Source organism: Colius striatus, chromosome 3, assembly GCF_028858725.1.
Source record: "Colius striatus isolate bColStr4 chromosome 3, bColStr4.1.hap1, whole genome shotgun sequence".
Lineage (NCBI taxonomy): Eukaryota > Metazoa > Chordata > Aves > Coliiformes > Coliidae > Colius > Colius striatus.
This window is the reverse complement of record NC_084761.1, coordinates 10,660,038-10,678,636: the sequence shown is the minus strand read 5'-3', so window position 1 is coordinate 10,678,636 and position 18,599 is coordinate 10,660,038. Positions and strand designations below refer to the sequence as shown.

Here is an 18,599-nt window from a genome sequence, read left to right as displayed (position 1 = left end):
CCTGCTTCTACAGCAGTGCTCTGCTGGAGTCAGAAATTACTCTTGTCACCTATTCCAGTGACACAAACCTTCTGCTACATCAGACAAGACCCTGCCACTGCCACCCTTAGAGCTCACCTGTCCCCTTATGCAAAACCTTCACTAATTCAAATAGAGCACTTACTGTTTGCTCTTGCTAGTGCCTTCAGAAGCCACCAGAGGCTGGCCACTGACAGAGCAGAAACACATACAGCACTGGCAACAGTTTCTTACAAAACACCCCCTGTGCTTAAACAAGCACAGCCCTAAAACAGGTCTTTTTTATCATAATGATTCTAGTAGATATTTATCCCTTGTAGCTAGGATTACTAACACCACTTTCAGGCCACACCTTATCAGAGCCATTGGTCACGTACTTAATAATCCAGCCACAAGTTGAGGATTGCAAAAGGAAAAGCAGTTTTATTTAGTTTTCAACAGGTGCCACTAAACATGGAAAACAAGTCAGGTTTTCATGTTTTGCAATGCACATGTTCATAAAAGATTAAGTTTAAATTACATGCAAAAGACTAAGTTTCTTCACACTTTACAAAACAGATCTGAAGCAAATAAGATGATTGTACATGACATTTACATTAGAAAGAGTATGCTAAGAGTTGTAGCTTCCATAAGCACGTCCACATTCCTCCCCTTAGCCAAAAGCTGCCCCGCAATTAGGACATCTTCTCTGCCTCAGTGCAAGACAGAACAGAATCCCAATTGGAAAGAATACAATGGCACACAAAACACCGAGACAGGTGAAGGTGTCCTCCAACACGCCAACCCTGCAAAAAAGGGAAAACAGTCTTAGTCAAGGACATCCACCACTTTTGCCCCAAGGTTACCACTTTGTGATCTGGCAGCTACTAAAACCCACACCATTTAATATAGCAAGATAAAGTACAAAGAGGGTTGGGGAGGGAGAGGGAGAGTTGCCCTTTAAAAGGGCTTTATTTTCATAGCTTGCAGCAGGAGATTTTTCATTACACCACTTAAGGAAAAACAGGAAATTTGCAGGTGATCAGCCTGTAGATAAGAAGGTTTAATTCAAACTAGCTGGTTAGTTTCCTGGACTTCTTGGAATCACTGCAATCCAGGACTGGTACTTAGAGCAAGACATCCCCACCACACTTCCCAACACTTGCATCAGTTCCAAACGCTGGTTCACCTGGATGCACCCAAGAGCAGGGGCAGCACCTGCCATGCAGTAGGAACATGCCCCATGAGCCCTCAATGCAGAAGGCTTTAACGTGGAAGCCTGTGCTCTGCTGCCATCGGTGGTCCCTAGAGGATCTGAAAGCTGGCTCTTCTGCATCCTTGCAGCCTAGCTCCATGGACCTGGCCACATAACTGCACAAGGATCAGACATTTAGGACAGAGACTGTAGGCAAGTATCATGCTTCAGTCCTTGCTAGCCCGTCCTGAGGTCAAGTTTTTCTGTACAGAATTTCCTAGAACTAAACCTTTATATCACTGAAGTTTACTCTCACAAAAATGGAAAGAAGCCTACTTTTAATATAATTTATGTCTTCTGGAATGTTACAGTGCTAAAGATGTAACTGTACCAGTGTTGTTACAGTGGTTACTGCACACCAGACAGCTCCATCTCTCATCTTTTTAGGTCACAAAAGGCAGCAATCACTCTTGTGTCATGTGCTTTGCATACCTAGTTTCTGCAATAATCCGGGTGAACCATCTCAGCTCACTCAGCCCCAAGTCTCCCACTGAATGTGTGCACCAGAGGCCCCTCAGAACAAAAAATAATCCTTGTTTTCTGAATGCTTTGGTGCTTTTTGTCAGCTTCTTCCTAAGAGAAAGGCTTCAATGCACAGAGGGTTGTGTAGCTGGTTATGGGTGTCCAGTGAACTATCCAGCTGTTTGTGTTCACAATAGAGACAGAGGAGTCCTGTAAACTTTAGTTTTACTTTTCTCACCTAGCCCCTGTTGAATACATCTTCAAACCAGTCTGTCACAATGTATTGTTTTACACATTTCTGCCACTTCCCAGCATTATAAAGTTCTGAAAAGCCCAGAAGAGACCTGCTACACCACCTGGCTGCAAAGCTCAGTTGAGGCCTGCAAAGCTACACTGCTACCTCTTTCTTTGTAGAGGCCCTTTATCTACTTTCCTATCACAGCTCGTGCTTTCAGCGAGTAAAAACCACTACAGACGTCGGGATGCAAATAGGTTTGGTTTCAGTCTGTTACTTCAAATTAATACACCAAGTCTAGTTCCTGCAGTTGCATTCCAGCACATCTGAGAGAACCTCCCTCTTCAGAAAGCACAGGTCAATACAACAACCATGCAAGGGGCCAGATGCACTGGGCATTTAGGGCTCTCATCAGTTCAGCAGCATAAGGAGGATTTAAAACAACAACAACAAAAAAATCCAACTGTAGATTTGCAGTGAATGAGTATTTCACATGTCAGCACCTTATTGTGGAAGGGGCCAATTAAGTAAGTGTGTAGAGGACTATGCTAACTACTCACATTCAGACTTCCTAAGTCACCAGAACAGCTCAGAGGTGCAGCACGACTGTCATAAGCTGTTTAACAGGTTTATTTCTGGTAGCTAGGAAAGTTCAAAGGCCAAACACGCATCACTATTAAAATAACCCTCAGTAGGTGTTCCTAGCTTCTACTTCCAAAAACTGATGCCCCTTTAGAACTGCAGGAGAAACTACTGCTGGTGTCATTTGGCTTCAACTGAGTCCTGACTGAATGACCACCCTACAGGAGGAATTCTGCTTCAGCACAGTTCAGTGACAGCTGAATTCTACCTGCATACCCTGACTTCCTTCTGAAGTGCTGTGCCTAAACATTCCTCAGAATAATAACAGACAGTAAAGCCTGAGTAATCAGACTTTGGAAATTTGAGCAGCTGTACTAAATAGTCAAGATTTGGAGTCTGGCAAAACACTTGAACAGAATGTGTCCTCTTAGATGACCTGGTCCAGTTAAAGTCAACAGAAACAGAACTAAGTGACCTTGAAATACATGCTACAAGGAAGGTGCCAAGGCCAACAAGTTGTTTTTCCCCTCCAGAGGAGTCACAGACAACCTATTGTACATGTAAACAGAGAGATGGAAGATACAAAGATCCATTTTCTCACTGCAGTTTACTACTTTATTAAACTTCAGAACCATTTCCCTTCCCCTCAACCAGCACAAGAAGCCAAAAGGCTTTTCCAAGTGTTCTTGATATTTGCTGCTTACACAACTTCATGTTCAGCTGAAGCTTTCAGCATCAGTCCTTTTGATGAACTTTATTTCTGGTTACAGACTTCCTGCGATAGGAGTCAACTTTATATTTAGTATAAATGTATTGTCAGGGTACACTTAACCCCAGCAGTAGTTTTATCATTTCATATCCTCAACACTCCTCTAAGGCAACAAGTGAAGAGATGCAGACTAGTGCTCAAATCACCACATGGATTCTAGTCTCAGCACTGCCCCAAAGCAGCCTGTGCAGCTCTGTGGCTACTCCTACAAACACAGCATAACATCATCCCCTCTGCTCTTTGCTGAGCACGTGCACTACCAGAGTTCCATCCATCAGCGCAAACACTTTATTTTCCCACAACAATGTAAGATTATTCTTGAACACTGACATCTGTGTATCCAGAGAGATAAGAACAATGAGAGAAGCTCTGCAGAAGTTTTCTGCTTTTATGGCAAGCCTTCCAGGACTTCAGATCCTATCCTTTTTCCCAGAGCTGGAACACATTTTTTAGAGTCCATTTCAGTGCAGTTGGTGCCACCTTGTTTTCCCCACAACTCCCAACCACTTCAGAAAAGTCTCTTTAAACATAGAAAAAGCTTCTCCTCTCTCTCTGCAGTTCCTTTTAGCTCCTATTCCCATACCTCTGCTACCAAATCATAACTCTAGAGATTAACACTGGCCTAAAATAAAAGTTATCCATGGTACTGCCCAAACTGACAAACATTTCTCCTGGATGGAACTGCCACATTCAGCACACTATTACAGCTGGCACACGGTGTAAAGGACAACGGTTCTGGCACATCACTCACAGGTACTGTTGTTAATCCTCGAGGCGCTAAAACCCCCTAACATTTCCTGAGCACTTTGAACAATAGTTGTGCTGTCAGTAGTATCTTGCTCTCCAGCTGAAGCAAAAATAACATTTAAGAAATGGAGCCTAAGGTAACAATGAAGTGTTGTCTTTATAGATTTCTTTACCTCTCCAAAAGGATGTGCCAACAAGACCTAACCAAACAGGCTGCTCCAGCGGGCAGCTGGCTCAGCGTACCAACCAGGGCTTTGTTTCACTCAAGTTACTGACTCTTGCCACAACAAGCTGCAGACTTAGAGAATACATGGACTTCACACACAGAATCCCACTTCCAGTCCTGTTTTTTCTACGACAAGTTTTAATACCGACCGATTACAGACACACTTGGCATCAGCAAGAGCAAGTTTCTTGGAAACGGCACTATTGCTTGTCTCTGTGATACAGGTTACCACAGCTGCCTTCTGTAGGTCAGGTTTGGCAAGGCCTGCATCTGTCCAGCTTGTAGTGCCAGCGTTTCCTGCTGGCATGATGAGCAGAGTGCTGTGTGCCATCAGCCAGCCCTGACCCTTCTGCTGCCTTCAGGACAAGAACATCCAGTGGCATCACATCCCCCCCTCAAGGCGTGCAACGTGTCTGTACCTCCACAGAGTGCTGACACACTGCACTCTCTGCCAGCAGACAGGAGGAGCCCAGCCATTTCTGCAGCAATGCAGAAACTCACCCTTGTCTTGGCGCATCAGTCACTGACTCACAGCACTTGCCCTGCCTCATCTCAGCAAACAGCACTCAGAAACTACAGGCGCTAGATTTGCTCAGCTCGGGTAGTATTTCTTTGTAGTGTGTGTCGAGTGTCCTGCTAAAGGAACTTAAAGTCATGGAAGCAGTGCCAGCTTCCCTTCCCCTCTTACCACAGAGACCCCCCAGTGAGGGCAATGCCAAGGGGCAAAACAGGGAAAGAAATCAGGTGTTACTGAAAAATTCCGAACAGAAGAGCACTCACTGTCACTACTAGAAAAAAGGCCATGAAGTAAGCTCATCCCCCTACGCTCTGTATTATTAATGCTTCATCCAGACCATGGTATACAGCTTTGGTCCTCATTTATAAAAAGAAAGAAAATATGTGGATTAGGAAGAGAAAGTCAAAAGGAAAGAAAAATAGTAGTTCCCATCAATTTACCACGGCTACCCAGTTTTCAAGTCCTAATCCCAAACCACCTTAATACCATTAGCCTGTGCCAGAAAACATCCAAACCTGCTTGCTAGGCTGAGTCCAGAGCATACCAACTTAAGCAGAGATGCTTTTATTACACTGACTTCCACAGCAGAGTTGAAAAGCCTCCTATTAACCTTTGCTTCAGAGACTTCCTACCTGAGCACATTGTTGCATGAGAAGGGGTTATGTAGCACGGCCTTAGGCCCACAAGAAAGCTTTAGCACCATTGCTTTGCTGCACAACCTCTTTGCCTAAAGCACATCTGGACACTAAAACTGTAGAACTACATTGCAAGTGACCCTCAAAGTTAGACTGCAATTAAAGAATGGAGTCAGTAAACAAGGCTCTCATATCTTCGACTTCATTCAGCATGGAAAATGGTGTGCTACTAAAAGTGTCATCTCCTGGGAGGAATCTGCTAATAGAACTGCAATGCAAAGTGATCCAAAATTGTTTAGGTGGCCAGACTGGTTACAGGTAGTGACAGAAAACACACTAGTGTTCAGCCAAAAATGGCCAGCCTGGATGCAGAAGGTGAGTATGGGAATTTATACTTGCAGAAATGCATGAAACGCTGAGCACCCTCAGGTCAAATAAAAATCAACAGTAGAAGCTCAGGAGGTCAGGCCTCTCTTTTCCTCTCCTCCATAGGTTAATCCAATAGCATACTAGATGTACTGAGAGGCTCAGACACAGTCTAGATGTTTCTGAGTAATTAAACAGGCAGTTTTCAGTACTACCACGAAAGGCAAAGTCCCTTTTCCAGGCGTTTCAATGACACCAAAAATAACATCATTTTGGAAAACACATCCTAAGTTCAGTACACAGCAGTTAAGGCTATTGTATCTCCTGCCTGGTTTGGCTGTTACCCCAGTGCTGTCTCTGTCACGCGCAGGGGCTGAGCACTCCCTTCCTGCAGGCACTCAGCTCCAGCTTTCAGAGTGCTTTTAGATCTTCTCATTGTCTCCTAACAATTCCATATTCCACTCCTGCCCCAAAAAAATCTATGTTTGTGACAAGTAAGCCAGTGTTAGTTAAGAGTACATGTGCCTCATTTTGATCTGACTTTAAGAGAATAAACACGCTAATTAAACATTAGAGAGAGGGACCAACTGGGATATTTCTGGTCAGCCCCAACTAGCTGTAAACCCAAGCACAGAAAGCTGCTGTCTAACCCATTACAATCAACCCTCTTAATCAGCTTGCAAGGCCCAAGTCTATTGGTCAGCAGATGTCCCTGACACTTCACATAGCATTTATTTTCAACTCCCTTCCCCCTAAGCAGAGTTACTCAGAAGTGTTTTGTGGTAACGCAAAATGCCAATTTAAAAAGAAAAAATTGCCATCCATGTTGAAACCCAGACCCAGGGCAAAGGAACAGGAGGGCCACAGCAAGCCCTGCTGGGCCAGCAACAGGGCAGCACAGGGACAGCACAGCCAGGCAGCAGACCAAGGCAGCTCCAGGAGAGGCTCCTTTGGAAAGCTGAGCAGAACTGTACCTTTGTGACCCCACCACGTACCTGCTGTTTCAGAGCCAGCTCCTACCCCGGCTACAGTAGTGTGTGATGGCTACCACAGCGTTAACATCACAAACACTTACTGGCTTCTGGTAATTTGTGTCACCACCAATTTTGGATGAACACTTAACCAGTTACTGCTTAGCCAGTTACCAAAGTTAGAAGGAGAAGAAAATAATTCTTATAAAGGAGAAAATGAATATTTGGGTTCTTGCTTGTGTATCTCACCTGAGCTGCAGGGCAATTAGAGATTCCATATTCAAACTGTAGATTCACTAATGTAACCAGACATGAGTTTTGTTCTACAGCATAAATCACATAAAAGCTGATTATAACTACACCACTCCCAATCTAAAAATAAAGTGGAAAGGTTTATTTATACTGCAAGCAGCATCTTGGATTTAAACTATAACTGCAGCTGCCAGCTCCATAAAGTAAGGTCAATTATTCCCACTGACAACTACTTAAAACCAAATTACTTCTCAGACAAACCCCTTCTTGAAAATAAATCTTAAAACGTTAGTATCTTAAGTCAAATGCTCAGGGTCAGAGGGCTGATAGCAAGATCTTCAAACACAGCATCAGTACAATTTAATACGTGCATTTTTAGACTTTACACTACACCACAGTATTGAAGTGTGTGTTTATTGACATTTTTAATCCTTTACAAGTAAAACCCAACAGGCTATCCCAGCTAATCAGAGACGGTTTGGTTCTACGACAAGCTTTGCAAGACCTGAAAAAAAAGTGCACTTCACTTAAGGGTGTCTCCAGCCATCTTCTACACACATACTCCCTCACTGATCCAGCCAGGGGAATTTTCAGATCAATATCCAATGCTTCCTGCCACTGAGGATGATTGAGGCTTTATCTTTAGATTTCCAGTGTATCAGCCAGTCCTCCCAGTTTGGTGCCATCAGGGAACCTGCAGAGGGCACACTCTGTCCCCTCATCGAGGTTGCTGATGAAGATGTTGAACAAGACTGGTCCCAGAACCAATCCCTGTGTAACTCCACTGGCCACAGGCCTCCAACTTGACTCAGTGCTGTAGACACCATCCTCTGGGCTCTGTCATTCAGCCAGCTCTCGATCCACCTCAACGTCCACTCACCTAAGACACACTGCCTGAGCCTTCTGATGAGGATGTAATGGGAGTGTCAAAAGCCTTGCTGAAATCAAGGTAGATATCATCCACTGCTCTCCCCTGATCTAGCCAGTCAGTTTTACCCACATAGAAGGCTATCAGGTTGGTCAAGCAGGATTCCCCCTTGGTGAATCCACGCTGATTACTCCAGATAACCTTCTTTTCCTTTATGTGCTTAGAGATGACGTCTAGAGCGATATCTCTCAGGAAACACTAAGAGATCTGGGGCTGTTTAGTCTAGAGAAGACAGAGGGGATGGTATCCATGCTTATAAATACCTAAAGAGCAGATGTCAAGAGGATGAGGTGAGTCCTTTTTCGGCAGTGCCCAGTGATAGGACAAGGGATAACAGGCACAAGCTGGAACACAAGGAGAAACTTCTTTCCCGTTCAGGTGAGGGAGCCTTGGGACAGGCTGCCCAGGGAAGGTGTGGAGTCTCCTTCTCCAGAGGTTTCCAAACCCACCTGGACACGTTCCTGAGTGACTCAATCAAGGTGAACCTGCTTTAGCAGTGGGCTGGGACTGGATGATCTCTAGAGGTCCCTTCCAGCCCCCACCATTCTGTGGTTCTCTGATTTCCATGGAAACATCAGACCAGTGACAAGCTGCACACCAAATGTTTAACTTTGAACATAAAAACATAGAGAGCTTTTTATGTCTGTCCTTGCTAATGCAACAGCAGCAGCTTGGTTAAGCATGTTTAAATTTCACCTGCAAGCAGAGCAAGAACTGACAATTATATATGCAACTATTGAGGAAGAATGGGATGCTTACAGTTTTAGTTTTCAAGAAGAGAGATGCCAGCTCCTCTAGCCTCAGCTTGAAGGCACTGAATGGTTGCTGATCCATATTCACAGAAAGGAGCCCAAATCTATACATAGCCATTGGCTTGTCCTCCTCAACACCAGCTGTATGTGTATGTGAACACAATTATCCTTAAAAGTCATCTTCAAGTAAGAGACACCACAGTATTTACAGACTTATCTGAACTTCCTTCTGCTTTAGGCTCCGCTTCCTATACAGAGCGCTGGCTGCAGAGCCAAAGAAATTCTGGCAATGGGAACTGCCTGTATCTAGCTGTTGCCTTTCCTGAAATGCCTACAAATCACCAGCCTGCTCTAATGCAGTAGGAGTACTGCTTTAATTCCAGTTCTGAGAACACACTAATTAAGAGACAAGCTTCATGGCTTCACACCAACAGCCTAGCCTAGCAAATTAAGCTAGGCATGTCAGTTAAGATTCTCTGAAGATGGTGGACATCTACCCATGATGAACTAAACTGGGACCTGGTGTGGCTTTTCCTCACTCATCTGCAAACAGAGCTAAAAATCAGTATCACTTCTGGTTACCAACAAGCAAGACCAGTTTCCTTCCCTCACCCAGAACCACTCATTGCTTCAAAGAAATCCTGACTACCAGAATGCAGACACCAAGACAAATGGTGACACCAATAACAAAAAATAAAAGCTATCAGACAGACTGGGCACTAGAGACCAGCTTATCATTTGTATACGGTTCCATTAAGGACTACATTCCAGATGTAACTTATTCATTGCATAGTCTCATTTATTATGAAAAACGTGTTTTGATTGTTGTCCACAAATCAGCTGAGAGCAGTAGAACAAAAATCCTCAGAAACAGCAAAATTGTTCCCACTTGGGACCCTATTATCAGGCTTCCCACCTCCTCTCTTTAGGGCTTAGGTAAAAGGCTTCCTGCTAAGCAGCTGCATGCCTCTGCGTTGGGCCAGGGGGTGGGGGGCAGTTACACAGCAATCCTAATCAGTAATTCCAAGTGGCAGACTCGTGGCATCTGCTCAAGCCTGCTGCAGTAAGGCTTGCTTTCTTCTTTGCAGTCACGTGCAGAAATCTTTGGTGAATTTCACGCCCTAACTGCTCCAGCCACGGAATTACAGCAGAGCAGGGATGGCCAGCCTAGCCTGCCTGAACAGCACACAGTTACAAGCGCTGCCAAGGGAGCTACACCAATTCCCAGCACAGGCCAAGCAGCTCAGTGACAAAAAGCAGGGTTGGGAGTTGCTGCACTATTAGAGCTTTTCATCTTCACAGCACTATTGATATGGTATTTCCAAGTTGGCTTTAGTCACAAGACACAAAAGGATCTCTAGCACATCAGCCTGCTCTTAAAACCCACAATCTGCATTTCCTCAGAATATCAGACATGCTTTCTAAATAGCTAGCTGAGGTGGTTTTAATTCCTCATATTTAACCAGTACATAGTATAAAATTACATTAATAGTTACATGAGGTTTAAATATCATTGTTGTGAATAACTACAGAAAACCTCTACCCTGAATAGTCTCCTACCAAACCACACAGCCATTTGTCATTGGAGTCACTGATGTAAAACCAGAAGACTGAAATTTTGAAGTACTTGATCACCTAAGCACAATCTTCTCAAGAGTCTATTGTCTCAGGAGAGGTGCACTTATTGAAGAAAACCCAAACACGAGAACTTACTACTTTGTCAAGTCAAAGAAAAACCCCAAACCAAAACCCAAACAAAAAAAACCTCAAAAAAACACACCACCACCCACCTCCAAAAAAAAACCCAAACAAACAAGAAAAGTCCCCAAAAAACTGTGGCAGGGAGAAGGCTGTAAGAGGTGTGATAACAAACTTGTCTCATCATCCAGTCCGGGAAGAAGCTTCAGCATTGTTCTAATTCGGGACCCACTAGAATACTTCAAGCATATGTTTTACAACTGTCAGAAGAGGAAGCTGCCCCAAGACGGTGGTGTTAAGTCCTTCCCCTCATCCTTCTTCCAAAGAATTGATTACTTGCTAAACAGGAAAACAAAAACCCAACAGGGTTCATCACAAGCTCCATCCCAGACTTAGAAAGAATCATCTTTTGCAAACATCAGATGAAGTTTTCACAGCTTTCAAAGGATGTTTCTGCTCAGTAGTAGGAAAGCAAACATTCTTGTGCACTTTGTTCTACCCAAGACCACCAGATGGGAGAAAAAGAAAATGAAAGTGACCACAAGAGAAAGCACCAGCCCGCATTCTCTAGGGTAAAAAGATAATGAAATGTCTGGATCTCTGAAGTTAGTGACTTTAATGACTCAGTCTGTACTTGGGAAGGCAAAATAGTTTAAAAGCAGAACTTAGACGATCCTCAGATGTCAAACTACAAGCAACAAAGCTGACAAGATTCCGCATCTCAGCTTAATTCTCTGTATATCAGGACTGGGGGAAAAAACTCACACTAAGAGAACAAAACTGCAACCACACAAGACATTTTAATAATGCAAGGAAGGACGGAACACACATTAATGCTGAAGTCTGTAATTAGAAATCAACACTGACCAATGAACTAAGATGATCTAATGAATCTCTCAGCAAGAGGTACCACTTGCAGGACAGGAGAGTCGTGTCATCCCTCAGATGCAGCAATGTTCCAAAGACAGAAAAAAAAATGCAATTACATAGTGACCATGAGCATACTACTTACTTGTAGAGAGGTTTCTTCTGGAGGTAATTTGTGCTTTTTATTACTTCCTACCATAAATCAAGTCCAAAGATCACCTGTATTGTAGCTAGTTTATTAATCCCAAGATCATTCCTGCCTGTATTAGACTCCTACCCAAATAACAGAGCAACACTGAGTATTTCTCCTTAATGCCACGTATGTTAAGTTGGAAATTGTTTTGATTTCAATTACTAACATTCCTAACTGCCACGGTGCAAGAGATTAGTTTGTATTTCTGACAGTAGAAATACTGGTTACATGACTCCACAGCCACAAGCTCTTTCCACATGACCTAAGGCAGATGGACTTCTCATAATCAAGCACAGCATCAAATCAGAAAAGTAACAGGATGACTGACTTGACAGTATAATAAGGAAGGTTTTTTATGTGCTATTAAGAGCTTTTTTAGGCTTATTAATACTCTTTAAACAACTTTTCTATTCAGTGTTGTAACTGCATGTTGCATTCTTCACAAAACAGGTTTCCAGGTCAAGGAAGTAAACTAGAACTATGTTTAAGATCTTGAAAAGTCAAAGAGGATTATAAGCTCCTTCTCTAAGCAGCCAGTGTAACCTTCCAGAACATGAACTCTGACATGTTCCCATGAGTGTTTCTAACATTATGCTTCCCACTCAGCCATCCTGTCCTTTCTCTTGAAGTACCAAACTACGAATTCCTTAAGCAATCTGACTTTTTTCCTCCCTACCTAGATACTTTGGCTCGTTCTCTGAAGAAAATTAGGGGAAAAAACCCCATAGTAATAGTGCAAAGAGGACTGTGGCACACCATTACTAGGTACACCCTTGGGACCAGTTACTCATCCTTTGGACTTTCTGATCAAGAGCATTTAAGAAGTGTTGAGAAGAGTCCTACAGTTTAAGTAGTGTGATATTATGCCTCCTAGTATTCAATGGGTCTTACCTCTCCCTACAACTTCTCCACTCCCTGCCAGTCTAAAACAAAACCTGAGGATCCAAGAGTAAATAAGGTTTTTGTGGAGGGCATTTTGCTTTTAGGAAAGAGTCCACAATGTCCCCTCCAACAGAGCAAGTCTGAGGACTTCAGAGAACTATTCAACTGAGGACACTTTTTAAAAACACCTTACAAAAGATAACTCTCCCAAATTTGACTCAAGTTAGCTATTTTACTTGCCCACAATTGCTTCAAAGCTATTTCCTGGAACATCCCAAGAGAACTTCCAGAAAAAAGAAGAAAACCTGAAGGATAGCAGCAAGAGTCTAACAATCTTTCTTGCAGACCACTTCTACAGTAAAACATTTTGACATTTACAGGGCTTAGGCCCAGGTCTGTATATACACACTGCCTGCCTTTCACCAAGCAACACAAAACATCTTTCCTGTCTTCTGGCAGAGCTAAGTGTAGGCATTTTAACGCAATTACTCAGGTGGCAGGATCTACCACATCCTCTGAACAGCCTAGTGATTACTTTCCCTCACTAAAACATACAGCTTCTAGAACAATAGCTCTACCTGCTACAAGTTTTTCAGCCTCAACTACTGGCATTTCAGCAGGCACCTGTTTTTAAGCAGCACCACATGATACTTCTCATCTGAATCCAGCTTTGAAAGCAGGTACTCTCAGACAAACGTCAGTCTAACAAAACCAAAAGGCACTCGAGAGCCTCTGACACTGGGATCATCTCTATCACACTCATCACACTGAAACTTGGTGTCATTTCTGCTATTCTACCCAGTTTGTTCCCTAAACATTTTTAAAATGGACACACAAGGGCTCAGACTTGGAGAAAATGAAGTGCCACCTCTTAGGACACCACAGGGTAACTCCCATATGTTTTAACAGCAGGGAATGATTCGGCATTTGAGTCAGAGCTGGCCACGCACACCAGAGGCTGAACCACACCAACAGTTGCCCTCACCCATTAGTTAATACCCTGGGATGAGAAGAACTGAGAAGTGCAAAGGGACTTGCAGCACTAAAGTGGAACCATAATGCCTGCTTCCCATTTTTTGTGGCTGTTGATCTTCAAGGAGGAAGCTGGTCTTTTGCTGCAACTCCAACTAACAGCTGACCACTTTTTCTGGTTCTCACTACTTCACCAGATTAACTTTCAATCAAAGCTACTGATTGCCCCATTCTTCTGCAATACGAGGGCTTTTCAAGTAAGAGATCTTTTAAAGCCTGAAAACATCGATGTTTTCAGGCAATACTGACAATCACCCTGCCTGGTTTTGCATGGTCTGGATGTTAGGAGCGGGGATACACACCAGAGCAGCGGAAGCCCTGCCACAGGACAGCTGTATGACCAGAAATGACTATGGTCACAGATTACACAAAGTTTCACAATAAAATCATGCTACCCACAACCACCCTTCAGAAAAGACTTCCTGTCATCCTCTCCCTCAAGAACTGACCCTTTATATCTGTGACTGAACTGCCTTTTCACTAAAAATACTGCTTACAGATCTTCCTCCACCATAAAGAACAGATTCGTGTTTATACGTACAACGATTTCATGCTACATCAATTCAAGCACTGGGCTGCTGAATTTTGGCAGTTTTCAATTCATTCCATTCTGGCACACACACAGAGAAGGACAAGCTACTGAAAACCAAGGAACTATATAGATAACTGTAATTTAAAAAATAAAAGCCAAGACTGAGTTTATTTCTTAAGTGGAGAGCTATTTTACCTGCAGGCAGGACAGCCACCAACTACTACTACAGAAGTGGTGGTAGCAGGCTGTTGAATAATGGTGTACGTGCTCGAATAGTTTGGCTGGGGTGGCGGTGGAGGAACAGCATACCCTACAATAAAAAAAAAAAAGCACCAACAAAACTCAGTCACTGCACATAAAGCACAAATAACAATGGTAACAGTTAAAAATTATGGAAAAAAGAACACGGAAACAAATAAATAGAAATGTAGTCTTGATTGAGCACTTCAAGAAGCTCTACCAAAATCACTTGGAAAACACTACTCAGCACATCTAATAGCAAATCCACTTCATAAACCCAAGTATCCAATACAATTTAACCATCTAAAGAGAACACTGAGCTAATAATTAACTTTGAGGATTTGTTTCAACACTGAGTGCCAGAAAAAATAAGAGTTTAAACAAACAGTGATCACGGTGTTCACTTCTGGGAATTACGTATCAGAGGTGGGTCCCACTCCAGGAGGCAAACTAGCTGAAACAGAATGAACCTTCCTCTGGTTTCCAGTTTAACTTCCTTATATTATGTTTATAATCTGAGAGAGAGGTAGGAGTGAGAAGATCCAAGTGGAAAGGAAGCAGGTTGCATAGCACAGGGAAAAAAAAGCCTTTCAGAAAACCCATCTTGTTAGCTGGTGAATGTGTCATTTTAACAGCTGTAGTTAGAAAACACAAGCCCTTAACTACTGCACTAGCATTTGAAATTTAAAAAAGGAAAATGCTTCTTAAAGGGAGGGTTAGATGTATCCAGCATAATCATACAGTCAAGGTACAGATACAATCCATTTTGAGCTTCTCTTCCAGGATACAGTTCTCAGATTTTCTTAAATCGAGTTATGCACCTGTGAAGTCCAATCTCACTACTTAAAGAAAATAATCAGTGTCATTTGTACAGTAGGAAAATAAGCTCCACATTATTATCAGGAAATTGATCTGTGGCCCCAACATTCTATCCAATGCTTTTGACACACTCCCTTATCTCTACAGTCTTTTCTGAGATGCTACTTCTTTCTTTGCTGGCAATTAGTTAACAAAAGTGCTGTGTCTACTCACCTGCTTAAGCCTCTCCAAGACTACCGAAGTGTACCAGAAAAAAACCAAACATTAACTAGAGTGCAGTGAAATGCATGTACAGAAAAGTGCAAGTTCGGGGTCCGTTTTACTGCCATGTCTCTTTGCCATTTTGAGCCAGAAAACCCTCACACCTGAGGGGTGCATGCAAACTCTGTCGGTGTTTTGGGGAGGGCGAAACAAACTCACGTTACAGCTCGGAGGCACCGAGGGAAGGAGGGGAAAGGGAGGTGGCGCCTGGAACACCTGGGCGCCCTGCGCGCCTCCTCCCTCACTCCCTGTAAGCGTGGAAACGCAGCCGCTCCCCCCGTCTCACTCCTGGCAGGGAAACCTCACGCGGGAGACTCAGGAGTTTCCTCCGCTTCTGCCGGGCAGCCCCTCGGCGGCCCAGGCCACGGCCCTTCTCTACAGCGCGCCGCCGGCCTGCGGCCCCCCGGACTCGCCTCCCCGCTCCCGTCACCTCGGGGTACACGGTGTGGGGGGTACAGCCTCTCTCTCCCCAGAGCCGCCCCTCATCCCAGGGAAGGGGAATGCGGGGCTCAAGCTCTCCTCCACACGCCGGGGGCCTCTCGCCCCTCCAGCTCACCCCCCCTGCAAGCCAGCGGCCAACCCTCCCCGCCGCCTCAGACCCACCTGCGGCAGCCGCGGCGCCCGGGTACGGGTAGGGCGGGGGCGGCTGGAAGCCGGGCTGCGGGGCGGGGATGGTGCCGTAGTTGCTCTGCCCGTAGTCGTAGCCCGCGCCCTGCGCGGCGGGGCTGTACGCGGGCGGCCGCTCCTGCAGCAGGGGCTTGTTGTCCATGCTGGGGGCGGCGGCGCTGCCGGCCCCGCGGAGCAGAGCCGAGCGGCGAGCGCTGCGAGGGCGAAGAGGAAGCGGCGCCTTCGCCTCAGCGCCCAACTTGGCGGGCGCCGCCCCTCCGCCCCGCCCGGGGGCGCCGAAGCTCAGCGGCGGCGCGAGCGCCCCGGCGGCAGCGCCACGCGCATTCGGGGCCGAGCGCTCGCGGCCGGCGGCGCGGGGGCTGCGAGCGGCTGAGCGGCGCCTGGCGCGCGGGCGGCCCCTCGCCGAGCGCCCCGCAACCGCGGCCCCGGCTGCTGCGCTCGCGGCCGGTCACAAGACTGCGCCCCACGTGACGCCGCTCCCCGGCGGCGCGGGGTGACTCGCCGAGAGGCGCAGGGAACCCTCGGCCTTAAAGGGGCCGCGCCGCCGCCTGCCCGGCAGCCGCCCACCCTCGTCGCTTCTCTCCGCGGCGTGTGGCTGCGGCAGGGCTGCCCTCGCCGTGCGGCCTGTGGCGTGCGACGGGAGCAGCCGCCAGTGGTGCGGGCTGCTGCATGCGACCTCGAGTGGCCGGGCCTGCAGATGATTTTCTAAGGAAATGGAGGATGGATTCTTCACGTGGCTCGCCGAGGCCCCTTTTTGCATCGCTTCGCTTGTACCGCGCCGCCCCCTCGACGTGCAGTCCCTGCTGGAAACGGCGGCCTGGACAGGGCGAGCACGGCTCGGCCTCAGCTAGCGCTCCGGCCGGCACGAGTGTCTGCGCCACCCGCGAGGACCCCGACAGCGGCCACCGCAAGAGGGCTGCGGGTTATCAGCGCTGACACCCGCCTTGAATCGTAAAGTGGGCAAAGGAGTTCGTCTGAGCGGTGGGGAGATGGAGCGTCAGTGTGTGTGTGTGTGTGTGCGTGTGGTCGCGTTTGCACAGAACCCTCGGCGTGAGAAAAGGCACAAATGGGCAGGAACCGGGGCTGTGTTCTGCTGTGACTTCTGCAAACTTTCAGCCCCACTGGGAAGAGTTGCAGTTGAGCGTTAACGGGAAGGGAGAGCACTGGGGGCAGTGGCACGGAACGGGAATGCTGCAAAAAAAGAGAGAAAGCTTTTGAAAAGTGATGGAGGAAAAAGCAGAAGAAAAATCACGCGGTTGGAAGAAAAAAAGAGAGAAAGCTTTTGAAAAGTGATGGAGGAAAAAGCAGAAGAAAAATCACGCGGTTGGAAGAAACACTGAAGTTAAAGAACAAAAGGAAGGAAGACTACACCAGAGGGGATAGTGCTTTATCCCGTACTGCAAACTAAAGGAACAAGTTCAATAGCACTTTGACCAGGCTCAGCTGCTTCTGAAGGAACAGAGGTTGGCTAGCACAGGCCAGATGCTGAAAGCATCTTAAATGGTTTTTTTCATCACAGTTAAAACTCGGGCCTCTTCCCTGCACGCCTTCATCCCTTGAGCTGTCTGATTCACCAAACCTTTTGTTCTGAAAAATGCACAGGCAGGTCTTTCACCACAGGTACAAACACAGCGACTCCCACACCAGCACTCCCGTGCAGCAGGGGAGGTTGAGCCACGTTTCATGGCGGGGAGGACATTAAAAAGAAAATAAATTGTTTAATCTCAAAATCCAACAAACTCCTGAAACAGATCCAGATGCAGATTACAAGGCCAAAAATCCAAACCAGTGGCGGCATCACATGATGGCGAGAGGATCCCTGCCCTCTTGCTTTGCATCACTCACTGTTTTCAGTGACCTTTAAAGACCGCTCCTCTTCTGAGGAAGGCTTTGGCTTAATGAAATTGTAGTGGTATAAATATTACATGAGGTTTTGGAAATTACAGACTTCTATAGAAGAGCGAGCATACTCGTTAGCTGGGTACAGACCACAAAGTTATGTGCTGCCAGTGTCATGGAAAGCATTTCTTTGGTTTCATATATAAGGTCCTCCTTAAGCATAAAACGGCTGTAGTGGTTGTACATGACTCCTCACATAATCATTCATGCTGCCATCCCGAAGGATTACAGCACTGAGATTCAAAGTGTAAGAAAATCCCAGTAAAAAGCTCCTTCATTTTTTTCTGCAATCCCGTTCCCATGGAAAACAACAAGTCTTGTTTCCACCTGCTAAAAATGGCAACTGGATTGAATAGATGTCACACATATCAGAGTCAAAACCATGACAAATCTTACAAAATTTCTTAGGATCTAAACACAAAAATGTTTTGTTACAATAATGAAACCATCAAAAGACTACTAGAGAGTCTTTCTAGAGAAATTATTGTGTATACCAAACATTTCAAACACAACCCTCTGCACATCAAAATCACTTGAACCTACAGGCCACTAGAAACTTCTCAGGCGGGATTTGCAATGGATCTGCCAGTTCCTTTTGAAAAAGGCCTGACAACTGCTTTTCCACAGATCTTTACAATACACAAAGAGCAGAGATACTTTTCATTTGCAGATCCACTGAGAGGCAGAGCCACCGAGGTGATCAGGGGACTGGAGCATCTTCCTTCATGAGGAAAGCCTGCGGGAACTGGGGCTGTTTAGCATAGACTATATTCTAATACATATTTATTGTTGCTCTATTTAAGTGCTTGGTTCCTAGTCCTTCACCCAGCATGTAAATGAGTACACGTGCTCAGT

The 18,599-nt window shown here is 45.5% G+C and overlaps 1 protein-coding gene across 1 annotated transcript; it reads right to left on the bottom strand.

Moving 5' to 3' along the window:
* Positions 1–414: 414 nt before the first annotated feature.
* BRI3 (brain protein I3) lies at positions 415–16,103 on the bottom strand. The gene is made up of 3 exons (XM_061992359.1): positions 15,822–16,103; positions 14,094–14,208; positions 415–803 (listed from the first exon to the last, which is right to left on the bottom strand). The coding sequence occupies exons 1-3, from the start codon at positions 15,985–15,987 to the stop codon at positions 671–673; spliced, it is 414 nt and encodes a 137-aa protein (XP_061848343.1). The 5' UTR covers positions 15,988–16,103; the 3' UTR covers positions 415–670.
* Between the last annotated feature and the right edge of the window lie 2,496 nt (positions 16,104–18,599).

Bases quoted from the DNA above. Each gene is read 5' to 3' on its own strand.
- BRI3 (XM_061992359.1), bottom strand. From the start codon at position 15,987: ATGGACAACAAGCCCCTGCTGCAGGAGCGGCCGCCCGCGTACAGCCCC. The intron at 14,209-15,821 runs GTGGGTCTGAGG...TTTTTATTGTAG, and splicing joins GGGCGCCGCGGCTGCCGCAG to GGTATGCTGTTCCTCCACCG. The intron at 804-14,093 runs GTAAAATAGCTC...CCTTTTTTGCAG, and splicing joins GGTGGCTGTCCTGCCTGCAG to GGTTGGCGTGTTGGAGGACA.